Raw genomic sequence first — 16,625 nt, forward strand, 5'->3', positions numbered from 1 at the left:
AATGCATGCCCTTTATGGATTTCAAGGGAATCTGATACCATTCTTCTTATATACGTGGCACTTGTTCAAAAGTACAAACACCATTTTGATCCTGCAGCTACTATGAGTTAACACACAAATGAATCAAGGACATTAGCTGCCAGTGGGCATTGATTTATATCAATGGGGAAAGTAGAAAATCTGTGCAAGACTGGGATTCAAACTTCGGCCTCTTGGTTACAAGGCAGATGGGCTCACCACTATGCCATCTGGACACTGTGGCCACCGAAACTGCACAGACAACCTTAGCACACCTCCCAACAGACCCAAATTCTCAACTTATACCACACACTGCCAATGAAGTGCTCCTGCTCATTAACCTCATTACCCACGACATCTCGCCGATTCCTGTAAGAGTTCGAGCTTGGTGTGCATCTGCACTGAAGGGATCACTGGACATCATTGCCTTCATTATATATTTGGTGTCTGTTCTTTCAGACATATCTCAAAGAACAGACACCATTTTGATCCTGCAGCCATTATGAATCACGACACATGATGATGCGAGGTGAATAGCGATCTCTCACACTTCTCTCCAAAGTAGACCACAAAGGCTAATATTGAGATCTGGTGACTATGGTGGCCAGGGCAGATGCAATAATTCATCCTCATGCTCACAAAACCAATCCTGGATGATGCGAGCTGTGCGAAAGGCGGTCCTGTCACCTTGGAACACAACATAACCATTGTACCCTGGGAGGGAAACAATCAGCCAAAATGGTCACATAATTCTTGGTAGTATGCAAGCTTGCCGAGAACGCATGAGGATCATGGAATACCACCATATGGCTGCCCAGCTTATCACCAAACCCCCACCATGTTTCATTCTTGGGACATAAACTTGGCCAGAAGTTGGAAACAATGTGAAACAAGACTCATTCGATCAAATGACTTTTTTCCATTGCTCTATAGTCCAGGTTTTACAGCTTGGGCACCATGTTTTCTTGTTACAGGTGTTTATATCATCGATGAGTGTTATCAGAACTCCAGTTCACCCCACAAGTCCTTGCTTATGGAGCTCTCCTTGTTTTGTTTTGGTGCTAACGTGGTCCACGATTGCAACAGTTAGTTCTGCAGAGACTTTTCTAGCTGCCATCCTATTATTTTTTCATCACAATCCTCTTCTGTCATGATTGCTGAACACTCACTTTCGTCTGCATCATGATTTATCTACTTTATATGGAATGGGACCGTGGTTGGTTGAAGACTTGAAGAAAACCTATACCAACAGCCGTAATTTTATTTAATAATTTTATTTAGCTACCAGCCTCATTGGCACCATCTTTAGCCCCCAATATGCGTAGTTAAACAGATCATCTAATCATTTGTGCTATTATAGGGACCACTATTTCCAGCTGGTTTCCATAGACTACTTCTTAGTAGGCATAGACCTTTCACACATTTAATGACAACTCATTTGTCTTTAGAGGTGTGAAGCGTCCATGTCCACTGAGAAAAAGTCCACAATAACCAGTTGGATATAGTGGTCCCTACAATAACACGAACGATTAAACGATTAGATGACCTACCTAGCCACATCTGTAGGAACCTGAAGATTGTGCCAATACAGCACCAAAACTGGTAGCTAAATGGCTCTGAGCACTATGGGACTCAACTTCAGAGGTCATCAGTCCCCTAGAACTTAGAACTACTTAAACCTAACTAACCTAAGGATATCACACACATCCATGTCCGAGGCAGGATTCGAACCTGCGACCGTAGCGGTCTCGCAGTTCCAGACTGTAGCGCCTACAACCGCACGGCCACTCCGGCCGGCAAGGTAGCTAAATAAAATTACAGCTGTTGGTATCTATCATCTTCGACACCCAGAACACTGTTCTGACCATGATTGACACTTCAACGTACTGGGGACATTGCACAGGTGCAGTTTGTGATCAAATACAACAGTGAAACCTGTAGGCTTGGCTAGAATCTGCATGTATGTTCAAGCATGCAATTCTCACAGTGTTTCCGTATTTTTGTCCAATCCCTGCACTTACAAAGTAAAACAGAGAAGAAAATTTCTTTTGAGCTTAATCGACAATAATACTAGTCAAATTTAATAGAACAATAATAAACACTGACACCTCTTGCATCAATAGGTCTTTTGTACATCCTGGTTCCCATAAATGGGGGAAAAATGACAAAAGAGGAATTGGCCAGCAAGGAAATGAGAGGTTGTGGTATACATTTACTGACAGACACTGCAATTGTATATTAACTAACAATGACAGTCTTTCACAACTGAGCAGAGGCACTATAAGACAGAAATGGGGGACAGGGGTGAAGGATGTGGGTTGGAGCAGGGGTGAAAAAAAAGGGGGAGAGGGGGGTGAGACTCCTACCACACTATAGCAGAAGTAAAACTTTTAGGGATGGTGTCATTTTTCAGAAGCCTCTGCTGGGCCAGCAAGTGGTTCACAGATAACAAAGAGAGTAGCAGCATTGTTATCTGACTTCCCAAAGTATTGGTTTCCTGTCAACAATGGTAATATTATACTTGGTCTATTTGGTAAACTTAAAAGGAATAAGCTATGTGCTGATGCCCTCTCTTCACCATAACCAACACTACCACAGCGTTTATTGCAGTCCACTAAACCCAGATTTCTGAGGATGAGATTCAAATCACCATCTGTCATGCATATTTATGTATTAGATGTTTTCCCTAAATATTTGATTTTATCCATGATTAGATGTGAGGTCATGGCTATATTCACCTTCAAAACTAAAATGCAGACTTTCAAATTTTGCCTTGTGTGCAGTTCAGCCTACATTTTGGTTTTCAAATTCACTAAATATTCCTTATGGAATATGAGATCTCTTCGAAACACACTATGTCTGATTACAAACCTAGAAGTGCTTAAAAATGACTCTACGAACACAATCAAGACTACCCCAAAATTCCTCAGATTTTAACAAACAAGAAATGTGAGATCACTGTGACCATATTGTTTTCTGTGTAACCCCTTTGTCACACACAATTCACTAGTGTTTGGGAATCACTGCAGACAGCACTGCCCAGATACCTAATGAGATCTATCAGCATATGACTGATTCACTCAAAGCCAATTTAACTGTTGTATGTGCTGCAAACTGCAGCAACTCTTCAAGTTAATTAACTGATCGTAATAATGAGACTTGACAGTGTAGAAGGTATACAGCCCTGATTAAGCTTCCCAGAAACAGATATAAAGAGGATCTCTTCTTTGTGTGAACATAAAATGAATAGCAGAAGCAAATCATTTAGGAAATAAAAACAGTTTCCCTCCTGTATTTCCATTTTAATAATGTTTATGCCAAAGATACAAACAGAGTACTTTCTACAAGATATTGTTACCAAACACATCAACGTGACTGGAGACTAATTTTTATCACATTTACATGATAATAAGTGAGTGAGATGAAAATTGTTCAAATATTTCTGTAATATAAAATTATTTGTAATGTGTAATAAAGAAACATACCTTCTTTCATAGCAAAATAATTAAATATTTTTATGTTCCTCATTGTGTACAGATTTATATGTTTGTGACAAGTGTGGTATTACCTCTTAAATGAAAATATGTTACAGATTTTTGACTTGTTTTTTGTTTAAGATTTGTGGTAAAATCATTAACACATCTGTTTTTTAGTGAATAGGTATTATGTATTTTTGTATATGACATATTCCATATCCTTGAGCTTTTCCTCACAACAGGTCTAATCTAATCTACTTAAAATGAATTAACTGCTGCACTGAACTGCAACTAAGATTTTTGTTTAATTGATTAACATAAACACAGTGTCTTAAATAAATAGATAAATGTGTAAATATGAAGTCAGTATCTAGACAAAGCAGTCAAGGAGCATGCACCCATTACCTGTTCTAGAAGGATAATATGAATAATTCACATGCTAACACCCAGAAAAACTGATGAAAAATGCAGTACACTGTTGTGCAGAATCAACAGCTGAGCATATCACACTAGCAAAAAGTACATTTTTCTTTTTCATATTTATTTAGCATTCTATTGGAGGACGGAGGGGGGAGAGGGTGGGAGGAGGAGGAGGAGGAGGAGGAGGAGGAGGAGGAGGAGGAGGGAGGGAGCACAGAACAATTAAATACGGAACTGCAAAATTATTGAGTGAAAATCCTGAAAAAAATACTCATATGTACATACAATGTAATGATTTACTTGAATTTACATGTATTGATAATGGGCATTGAAATGGGGAATGTTCACTGTAGCCTCTTAGTAGAATCCATTCCTCAAGGGTAGGAAATGAATTGGGAAAACACTGAAAAACCCTAATCACATAGGCTGAATCGAGTTACCAAGCTCGTGTTCTCTTTACATGAATAAATGTCTTACTTCGAAACACATTTTTTATGACTCACAATGGAGGGGGTCAGAAGCAAAAGGATACAAGTGGCATTTCCCAGAAAACTGAGACAAAAGCATTTAGAGCATGGTAAGGCATATAAAATTATTGTGGCAAAGGGATACAAGTGAAACCCCACTCTGTGCTGCTACATGGCAAACAAAAAGAAAACTAGTTACAAGATGTCACAAAACAGTTACGTACTTGTAGGGTTATACTGAATTTTTTATGATACACGGAGAAGAGGAAAGTGGCCCAGGTGGCATGAAATATTTTCAATAATGGGATAGTGCATTAAACATTATTCTTTTTTATTTTGTTTCACTATTGTAGGTCACAAAAGATATGGTGCCCATGTAGCATTGTATAATTGTTTTGTTTTGGCTCTAAATAGCAATTTCATGATAAATGAATTTATAATAACCAATAATAAAGCATTACAGAGAAAACATAAATCACATTCTATTGAGTTCACAATATTCTGGACGCAAAGGGCTACAAGTGCATACAGAATTTTACAAATTCCAACATGTGAACAGAAAATGCTACAAAGTATTTTTATGTCTAATATACGAAAAATTTAAATTCCATTTTGCAGTCTCAACATAATTCTGAAACCTTGTGAACTGTAACTTCAGTTTTCTCAAAACTACAAGAAGTGTATTTATACCCTTTTGCTTCTGACGACATCAATTATAAAAACACAATCTAGCATGCCAAAATTACTAGTACTCACACATCACCAATATTTTCCTAGTGTAGTATACAACTCATATAAACAAACTACATTGCTGTAAAAAAGATCAGTGGTCACAAAGCATTTCTGAAGGGAACAGGAGGAGATTTCTTAACATAAGACCTTTCCAGAAGAAAAGATTTGAATGGGGATTTAAGAACCCAAAATCTGTGACTAACAGACTTCCACTCTTCTGTATGTACATTGAAAATGTATTTTGTAGAGTGCAGGAAACTTGTCTGGACAATAGTCAAGGACATGTGTCAACTTAAAGATTAAATTGTACAAGAAGACTGCAGCTCACAATAAAGTACATAATTTTGTTGGTGATTCCTTGGTTACCTACAACAATTGACCTTTTGCTTCACTGTCAAGTATTTCAACTTTTTAGGCAACATTCTCATATCTCCTGCCTGATACATGCACACTCATACATACAAACAAAAACAGAGAAGAAAATTTCATTTGAGTTAAATCAACATTTAAAATGGCACTATGTAAATTCAACAGAACAATAATACACACTATCCTGGTTTCCATAAACAAGAGGAAAAAATGACAAAACCAACACAAGAAGAATTGGCCAGAAAGGAAATGAGAAGTGGTAGCATACATTTCCTGATAACTACATAGATTTTACTTACTTGCTCTGTATTAAATCTCAAATATGCCTATAGCGCCTCAGACTGAGGACATGTGATATGGTTGAAAAAAGTTGCTGACTAACCAACTGACTGACACTGACACTAATATGACAGTCTTTCACAACTGAGCAGAGGCACCATATGACAGAAACAGGGGGACAAATGTAGAGAGGGGTGAGAGAGGAAAAAAGCTCATGCTGTCAACCTGCACCTAAAGACCTCATTACTGATGGGATGTAAAACTCCACTCTTCAATATTTCCTTCACGTTGTTAGCAAAATATCTCATTATGAGTAGATGTACTGTGATGTTACTGTAAGAATTCCCAGTTTGTTAAATAGAGGTTTACACAAGCCTCATGAATTACACAGTATTTGGTGTAGGCAGCTTTAATACATTACTACTAGAATTTGGCAACTTGGAGCTAATAATAACAAAGTGCTTAGGCATAACTCAGAAAGTCATGATAGCAGCTGGATGATAAAAATGTTGTTATTCACTTGGAAACTTATGCAATGGTAAGGCTTTCAAAGTATTAAAGTATAACAAAAATGTATAATTTGCCATGAATATACATGATAGTAGAGATTTATCAACATTAAGAACCATTTGGTAACAGTTACAAGAGCCATTATGTGATGTATTGGCATGGGTTGGAAAGTAAATTACGATGCAGGAAGAAAACTCACAGTAGGGTAATGTGGTAGCTCGATGGAAGAGAGGTTAGAGTTTAACAATTTGATATGAAACACTAGATTCACTGGACAAGAATGGGAGAAGAAATTACGGATGTCTTTATTGAAGGAATCAGCCTAACGTTTCCCTGATGCACTTTAAAGGGAACCACAAAAACCTAAATCAGAAACACTGGTCAGAGATTTGATCTTCACGTCTACATTTATATCTAAATCTACATAGTACTCTACAGAGTACCATACAGTGCATGGCGGAAGGTACCTAGTACCACTGCTAGTCATCCCCTTTCCTGTTACAGTATGAACTATTTTAGTAAATGAAACTCCAGAGTTTTAACCAATATGGCTGGCTAAAATATGCCGAACTTAAGCCTCTTTACAAGAAGGGGGATAAAGAGATACCATCAAACTATAGACCAATTTCACTTTTGCCGGCTTTCTCAAAAAATATTTGAAAAGTTGTGTTCAAGCATCTCCTTACGCATCTGACTGCAAATAATATATTGTCCAAGTCACAGTTTGGATTTCTTAAGGGCTCTGATTAGAGAAAGCTATTTAAACTTACAGTGAAAATGTACTCAATTCATTATCTAATAAATTAGAGGCTACTGACATTTTCTGTGACCAGTCAAAAGCCTTTGACTGTGTGAACCACAGCATTCTCTTAAGTAAATTAGAATATTATGATGTCACCGGCAATGCTGCAAAATGGTTTGAGTCTTGTCTAACTAACAGGATGTCGTAGCGAAATACCTCTGCAGTAAGCAGTCAGTCTTCATCTGATTGGGAATTAATTAAATGTGGTGTTCCTCAAGGTACCATCTTGGGTCCACTGCTTTTCTTGTGTACATTAATGACCTCTCATCTGTTACACTGCCAGACACTAAGTTTGTTTTGTTTGCAGATGATACAAACATTGCATTAAGTAGCAAGTCAAGTACAGATTCAGAAATAGGTGCTAATCAAATTTTCACTATCATTAATAAATGGTTTAAAGCTAATTCACTGTCATCAAACCTTGAGAAGACCCACTATATGCAGTTCAGAACCTGTAAGAGATTTCCTTCCAGCAGGTGTATAACATATGAAGACATGCAGATCAAAGACAGTGTTAAATTTCTGGGATTACAACTCGATAATAAATTCAGTTGGGAAGGGCATACCACAGAATTGCTTAAGCACCTAAACAAGTTTGTATTTGCAGTGAGAATGACGTCAGATTTAGGAGATACGCATATATAAAACTTGCACACTTTGCTTTCTTTCATTCTATTATGTTATACAGGATCATATTTCTGGGGTAACTCATCAAACCAAGCGAAAGTTTTTAGCGTGTGAAAGCGTGTAATAAGAATCATTTGTGGTGTAAATTTAAGAACATTATGTAGAAACCTGTTCAAGAAACTTTGTATTCTAACCACTGCTTCTCAGTATATTTATTCCTTAATGAAATTTGTTGCAAGTAATATATCTGTATTTCCAACCAATAGCTTAATACGAGGGGCGTTTGAAAGGTCCGCGCAAAGTCTGAGAGATGGCACCACTGGCGCGTATTGAGGTCATGTTTAGTTAGTAGCATCTATGAAAAGAACACACACCAAGTTTCAGCCAAATTGGTCTATTTCTTTGTGTTTGGCATACGTGTGAATCAAGGAAGTTGAGTGATTGTCAAAAAATGGACAAAAAAGAATTTTGTGTGGTGATTAAACATTACTTTATGAAAGACAAAAAGCCTCAGGAGACTAAAGAGAAGCTTGATAAACATTACGGTGACTCTGCACCTTCGATTAGAACAGTTTTTAAGTGACTTCAAAATTTTCGGAGTGGCCATATGGGCACAAGCAATGCTGAACTTTCTGGATGCCCTGTGAAGGTTATGACTCCAGAAATCATTGATAAAATCCATGATATGGTGATGGATGACAGAAGAGTTAAGGTGCGTGAGATTGTTAGTGCTGTGGGCATCTCAAATGAACGGGTACATAATATTTTGCATAAACATTTTAACATGAGAAAGCTATCCGCAAGATGGGTTCCGCAATTGCTCACACTTGGCCAAAAACGGAATAATCTGAAGTGTTGCAAGGATGGTTTGCAGCTGATCAGGAAGAATCCGCAGGACTTTAAGCGTCATTTCATCACTGTGGATGAAACATGGATGCATATTATTCATCATTATCGGACTGTTTGAAAACCGAGCAGCAAGAAAAACGCAGGCAACTGGACCGCAAAAAGTCCTTTTCCATCACGACAATGCACCAGCACACACCTCAGCAGTTGTGGTCACAAAATTAATGGAAATATGATTCCAACTTGTTTCCCATTCCCCCTATTCTCCAAACTTGGCTGGCGGGACAAAGATTTTATCCAAATGAGGAGGTGATTGCAGCAACTAATAGCTATTTTGCAGACTTGGACAATTCCTATTATTCAGAAGGGATCAACAAATTAGAACAGGGTTGGACGAACTGTATAAGTCTAAAAGGAGACTATGTCAAAAAATAAAAAAGGTTTACCCCAAACACGTAAGTAGTTTTTATTTTTGCACGGACTTTTTAAACGCCCCTTGTACACAGTATCAGTACTCGGTATAAGAACAATCTACATAAAGACCTAAAATCACTTACCTTTGTCCAAAAAGCGGTCCAATAATCAACCATTAACAACTTGGTTTCAGATAAAGTACGGTTTACATAGAGTTTGAAAGACTTTTTGATAGGCAATTCCTTCTACTCTATAGGTGAATATCTTAACAGGGACTGTTACACCAGCTTAAGTAAAAATGTCTGTTAAGATTTCAGTTTTGACAGCACTTGGTCGCAACAGTCACAATTAGGATTTTGTGTATGATAAATTTATTAAAACTGCATTACAATGTTTCATTCTGACAGTGTATTAATTCTGTAAATATTAGCAGTTCCAGATTACTGTAATGTATTCACCTATTTTGACAATCTCCTGACAAATGACCAGTGTAGTAAGTATTATATTCAAATGTTTTATGTTTTTCATGTTATACTTTCTGACATGTTCCACACCCACGAGAATCATCTCATTTTTTGGGTCTATGGAATGAAATCTTAATCTAATCTAATCTTATCTATGTCACATTGCTCAGTGTTGCTCAACTAATGAAGCCACTCCTTGACAAAAGCTCACTTACTGAAAATATAAAGAACTAATTGTACAGTCACTTCAAATACGAGCTCATCTATTTTATCAACCTTATACATGACTGTTGAGGAACTGCACAATAAACAGAAATAGATCTATACACCAGTTGTAATGTTCAAAATTAATTGTGTTGACCTACTTCACTTGTAACAAAGTTACACTACACACACACAAAGTTACACTGCGCGTGCGCGTACACACACACACACACACACACACACACACACACACAGTGTTAAAAAGAAATGTTCCAATACTCTGAGAGATGGTAGTACTCATTGAAACAAGAAAAACAAGTCCAATAAACATGGATTCGGAAACACATACTTTCCAAGATAAACAAGTGTTTATAGAAAGGGCTGTGTGACACTTGGTTGCAGATATTAGCATAGTCAATGCATTGGTGCTCCCTCAAACTTGTTGGCAGGGTATTATGATGTCTTACTCACAGTACTCTATGTACCATTAGGTGATCTGCTGTCAGTTATGTGGTTTGAATCTTGTTGTAAGCTATATTAGTTTTCGTTATGTTAGTATGACCTATTGTACAGTACTGTCAACCCTGGGTACGCATCATAGTGTTTTACCTTCTTCCAAATGCAGATTCACTTACGTGTGTACTGTTATTGCACTGTTTGTACATATAAATTGTGTATCACATTTACATTTTCTCTCTTCCACCACTTATTAGCCATCACGGCAACTACTCGATAAGTGAGATGGCAGATATGATATTCTGTTATGGTTTAGCAAGTGGATGTAGCTTGCGAGCCTTTGCCCTCTACGCTGAAAAATGCCCCCCCCCCCCCCCCCCCCCCGATACGCTGTTCAGCAGACTTTTCCAGTGTCTGAGGGATGTAGGTACCCTTGCAACCTGGGAAGAATGACACTGGAAGGCCCTGCACAGTCTGCATGCCTGTCATGAGGATTGTGTGCTACATTCAGTGGAAGAAACCCCTGGGAACAGTGTGTGATGATTAGCAGCAGCAGAAGGGGGTGTCTCACTCTCTCTCTCTCTCGCGCGCACACACACACACACACACACACACACACACACACGCACGCACGCACGCACGCACGCAGAACAAGAAGAAAGGAATGAAATAAAATTACAGCTCCCATCTTGTATTAATGAGACCGGCAAACTATCAATCAAGCTACTGCAAATTCAAAAAAGGGTGCACAGTGAATAAAAATAGAATGAATTAATCAATAAATTAATTAAAAATGAGATTAATGTGTGAATGGATCTTCTGAATATAGCTGTGTCCAACAGCAGCTGTAGTGAACAACTTATGAGGAAACGGACAGTTATATGTGTTGTTAACCTGTAACATTTAAGCAACCAGAGGCTGTAACCACATAAGATACACTGAGACAAATATTGTTTGAATCATGAGAAATAATACAGCACGCAGATCAGTGACCTCTGACAATATACATTACTGACTTACCTATTCCAGTGGTAAATGTTACAACTGCAGAAAAAGGCCCATATCCTTTATTATTACGCGCCTGTATCTTAAAATAATACGTTGTTTGTGGACTAAGATTCTTCACTGACGTCGTCATTTTATCACCAACAATTCCTTCTGCCACCCAATCACGATCATTCAATGTGTTATCAGAGGTATATAGAATAACATAGCCTAAAATAGAACAAAACATTAAATACAAAATTTAGAAAATGAAAGAGTACACAATTAATTATAATTATTTTTGGTGATAGCTCTTAAGCGCCAAAGGGAATAAAACAGGATTCAGTAGCTCTGAGAACACTATAAAATAAGTGCCCTTCATCCATAGTTCACAATATATTGTGTGGGAAAAGGGCAAGCTGAGTTTCACACGAGCGATGCTTTCTAAATCCATGCTGATTCATGAACATGAGCTTCTTGGTCTCCAGAAAATTTATTATAATTGAACGGAAAATATGTTTAAGGATTCTGCAGTAAACCAATGTTAGGGATATTGATCTGTAATTTTGCGGGTCCGTTCTTTTGCCTTTCTAACATATGAGTCATGTGCACTATACAAATAACAATACTGTAAAATGGTGTCTGTCTCTTTGCATAGGCTACCCTCCAAAACAAGAAGATGAATTTTCATGGGGTTTTCACAGGTAATGTAAGCATAGCTTGTGGTGTTTACATTTGCAATGGTATGTCAACGAAGCAATAGAGGTCACTGTTAGATTTTTTTTTTACCTCAGTGACAGAATTAAGTAACGCAATCTTATCTTTATGAATACCAATTGATATTGAATTTAGTTTCCTATGATACATCGATTTACTGATTTTGCATCGTGCTTAACAAAACTGCTTTGCTTCTTTCATGAGGTTAATTTATATTGGACTTCATGGCAAGAAAAAATGAATTTATTGACACAGCGATCCTGTAAGGGTTCCATTTTTACTGACTGAGGTACAGAGCCATAAATAGCAATGGTATGCAAAGCCTCTTCTCTAACCTCCATTGCGAAGCACAGGCATATAGCTAGTCTCCCAACATGATGGATGGAGGAGATGGAGGATGTGCGACCCAAAGGGAGAGCAGAATGACAACCTGGCAGTCAGAGTCCTTCGTGTCCAATTTTAAGACACCCTGTACTTAGTTGGTAGTGCAGTGCAAAATAATTGCAAAAAACTGGGTTGATCTGGTGAAATGCTCTGTCCACCTCTTCTGGACTGCCAACAAACTCTTGTGCAGGACTGGGTTGTGGCAGGATGCCAAGGTGACCTTGCAAGTTGTGAGTGGGAATTCATCCAAGGCTGTTTGGAGCTGTTGATCTGGGTTGGGGGTGGCGGGACGACAGTTTTCTGACGGTTAAATTCCACATTGGTCCCAAGAGGAAGGCAGAACACTGGCGTATTGGGCGGTGGGGTGAAAATGGATTTCATAATGGTATTCGCTTGAAAACAGTATCCAGCACTGCAGTTGCTACACATTCTTATTCAAACTTAGACTGATGCCCAGACAATAGTTTGTGGTCAGCCAACAGGTGAAATTGCTGGCATACACACATACATGCAACTTCTTGACTCCATAAATGATCGCTAAATCGCCTTCTCAATATGGGAATAGCTGAGCTGCTCAGCACTGAAAGTTTTGTAAGCAAAGCACTTAAGGTGCTCCAAACCACCTGACAAAACCACCACAATCAGTAAACTGGGACATGCCTGTCGCCAGAGTCAACAGCAGACCAAGCATATAAGGCATCAGTCATGGAGCTACCTTGAGATTGTCCATAAGGTGCTGAAAAGCCTGTTGAAAGGCAGCCCATCATAATAATTTGATTACCTTCTTTTGCAGCTGATTGAGAGGGTGTGTGATCCGCAATACTTAGAGAATAAATTTGGCGTAATATGTTATTTTCACTAGAAATGACTGCATCTGTTAAGGGTTGGTTGGTTGGTGTTGCCATCTTTATCATCATGTTGACATGGTCACATGTGGGCATAATACTTTCATAACTAAGAATGTGCCCCAGGTAGCTGATGATCAGGGCAAAGAAACTGTACTTTTCCAACTTGCAATGTAAACAATTTTTCTGGAGCAGCTTAATAAGGGATTCAAGATTCTTGCGGTGTTTTGCATGCAACCCCCGCCCCCTGTTATGATAATATCGTCCAAATAGTTGACATAGTGCGGAATATCTTGAATCAACTGTTCCAAATACTTTTGGGAAATGGTGAATGATACTTGCAACCACAAACAGCAATCAATTATACCTGTGCCGGGTGGATGATGAGAATCAAGGACATGTTGTAGCAGTAGTTCCCACCTGCGGAGTTCTGAGAAACTGGTGTCTGGGGGAAGAATCCAGAAGGCACGTGTGGTTAAACAGACACCGAGGTTGTGACTGTCATGTTTTAGAGCTTGTCCGTCATGTTGTAGAGAATGTTCTGCAACAGGATATTGTGTGATGCTGGTGTAAACTCTCTGCATATGCCCATTCATTCTGATTGATTGCTGGGTGGTGGTCATGGCGATGTGAAAGGCTGAACAATGTTTACGTAACAGGTGGTATATGACATGTCGTTTCACAGATGGCTCTCCCTTTGATACTATATATTTCGCCAGTTACAGGGCTGGAATGGGTGGTGGTAGGAGGTGCATAGGGCAAGTCTAGCAGCAGGGACAGTCACAGAGGTGGGAGTTATAGGGTGGGGAGATGGGTAGAAAAGGAAGCACAGGGTCTGATAAGAATATTGCAAGGATTGGAAGGGCAACAAAAAGATTTTCTGTGTGTGGTGCACAAAATCTCAGACAGAATGGATCTCATATTAGGGCATGATTTTAGGAAGTCATGGTCCTGTCAAAGTAGCTGATTAATACATTCAAGACCATGATAATACTGGGTGACAAGTGGTGTGGTCCAAAGTGGTTTTTCGGAGGGATCAGCAATACGAGGATTGGTTGTGGTGGCCCGGGAAATCTGCTTTTCAACTAGGCTGTTGGGATAATTACATCCTGTGAAGGCTGAGGTGAGAGTGGTGGAGCACACATTTTCCTACATGCCTTTGTAAATGAAATTGGAAGGAAACACTATTGAATGGTACAGATATTCCCTACAATGTATTTCTCAGTACTTGCAAAGGAGGGTTTTGACTTAAGAGGGTGAATGGACATACAATATCACATACCTGTTATTGGGCCATTTGACTGCTTTGGTGGCTGCCAGTTCAAATTCACAACTGTTGGATTGTCTTCAACAGGAACAACAGTTAGATCTCGAGGCTGAGAAGATGGTCTTTCTTCTTGCGTCATATTCATAACCACCATGCTCCATGGACTAGATCGTCGTCCCTATCAGAAAAGATTTATAAAGACTTTAAATATTTTATATATGGAATCTACATTGCTGGCCCCAACATTACAACACCAGAACTGTCACCTCTGGTAAAAACAATGGCTCTAACCAAGCTGGGCATCAAGTCATACCAAGCTCATATTAAGGATACAGATAAGTCATTCCACACTATTTCAGCTCTATGTTACAGTTCATCAATCTTACTGGTTGGCAAGTGTGTGTAAGTCTCCAGTAACAAACAACTAGATGTTTCCAAAGAGAGAGATCTGAGAAACTTGCTGGCCACAGCAACAGTCGAAATCCCTCTGTACGTATGTCAGTCAGGACAGCATGGGAAACATGCTGTTTTGTATTATCTTGTTAAAAGATAAAGTGACAGAGACCTCAAAGATAGGGCACAGCCATCAGCCTTAACACATTAGAAGTGTAATGACTGCTATCCAAATTCCAAGCTGTGTGAAACAGAGGTGGTCGTGTCATGTACCCATAGGCAATCCATATCATTACAACAGGAGCTGGGCCTGTATACTGACAATGAACACAGTGTGGCAACATTCATTCTGATCAGAGCCTCCACATGGATATGTCCATTGTGAAGCTCCACACAGAACGAGGATAAATCTAAAAAGATTAAATGGTGCCACTTCTACTTCCAAAGTTGTCATTGGATTTGGCATTGTCAGTGCCTTTCTCTAACATCACTTCAAGTAAGGCGCAACAACGATTGCTGTGCTGACAGTCCGTGGCACTCAAGACGTCATCATGGATACCTGTGTCCCTGCAAAATAGGCCATTTTATGAATCTTAGTATGTGACCATCTGTACAACAATCCCGCACAGATGAGTGAATAATATCTCTCTCTTCTCAAGTGCTAGTCATTGGGCTGTTGACATCTTGCATGATGTTGAGTGTGCTCCCCCCACCTCTCTAAATCCATCAATTATATATTCTCATGACAGTCTTGACATCCTTACAAACATTAGTATAAATATCATGAATGATAAACCACAGTCTCAATAGGCCACGACCCTGCCGCTGTTTAATTCTGACACATAGGGGTAAACAAGGCATAAACTGATTTTCTCGAAACAATTTTCTCAATGAGATACCTAATGCATAATCTTTCCTTGTATCAAGAATGTAGATGGCATTACACTGATCTACCTTGTGAAGCTGCTCTGAAATGTTAGTCATTTGCATATCATATCACGTAGCACACTTTACATCAATTTGATGTCTGTTTAATGCCTCATGGTGTTACAATGTCAGCAATGCCAGCAATGTATGAGTGATACCGCAGCACTGTATGAGTGATACCAAATAACAAAGTATGGCAGTGACTACAAATAGAGAGGAATAATAAAAGGGAAACAGGTAGATAATAATACTATCTCAGGTGTGGAGGTTGGAAGGGGAAGGGGAGTAAAAGAAGACAGAGGGAAAGAAGTTGCACCACACTGCTAAACTGAAGTTCAAAACAGGTAGTTCAGTTACCCTAATTAAAAATGATTTTCTGTATTTTTCACTGATGAATGAGTTTTTGTAAACATGTACCGCAAATTCTCTGTCTTTAGAAATAGCTGACTTAGACACAAAAATTATTTTGTTAATATTGTATCCACAGAGAAAAGAGTAAGAGTGAAGTAAATTCAGTTTTCCAGAATTAATTTACACTCTGCAGCAGACTGTGCACTGAATACAGTTTTGTTTATTAATTTGTGTTTGTATTCAAACAGACTAAAAATGTGAAGGATGATTTCAATCATTCTCTAATTTAAAATGTGTGATCTAAAGACGTTAAACGAGCGAATGGCCAAAAATCTGTAAAAATACTTCTACTGCTAAATTGCAAAATCCATGCCACATACTGCATTTTCGCACATTTAAAGAGGTCATAAAAATATTAGGTAGATAAGCCATGACTTTTGGCATAAGCAAGGGATATCTGCACTGCTATCACTTCCTATGTACTGGAGTGTGAGTTTCTTCCACCCCTCACAGATGAAATAGGTTCATGGTATTGGGCATGTTATGCACAAAAAGCTCACTGGAAGATGAAACAGGAAGCAGAAAAAACAATGAAGGGGCATCATAATGCTCAAACAAGGTCATTTATGACATTTATAGATCAGATTTTAAAGTATGATGAACATTATTTCAG

The 16,625-nt window shown here is 38.6% G+C and overlaps 1 protein-coding gene across 1 annotated transcript in view; it reads right to left on the minus strand.

The window, feature by feature from the left end:
• LOC126248580 (neogenin) overlaps nucleotides 1–16,625 on the minus strand; it is a 250,431-nt gene that overhangs the window by 96,693 nt on the left and 137,113 nt on the right. The window contains exons 16-17 of the mRNA XM_049949687.1: nucleotides 14,297–14,459; nucleotides 11,105–11,299 (exon numbers count right to left, since the gene is read on the minus strand). Of these exons, the coding sequence (XP_049805644.1) occupies nucleotides 11,105–11,299; nucleotides 14,297–14,459 (358 nt within the window). The remainder of the gene's footprint in view (nucleotides 1–11,104; nucleotides 11,300–14,296; nucleotides 14,460–16,625) is intronic.

The sequence above is a fragment of the Schistocerca nitens genome, chromosome 3 (genome assembly GCF_023898315.1).
Source record: "Schistocerca nitens isolate TAMUIC-IGC-003100 chromosome 3, iqSchNite1.1, whole genome shotgun sequence".
Taxonomy (NCBI): Eukaryota; Metazoa; Arthropoda; class Insecta; order Orthoptera; family Acrididae; genus Schistocerca; species Schistocerca nitens.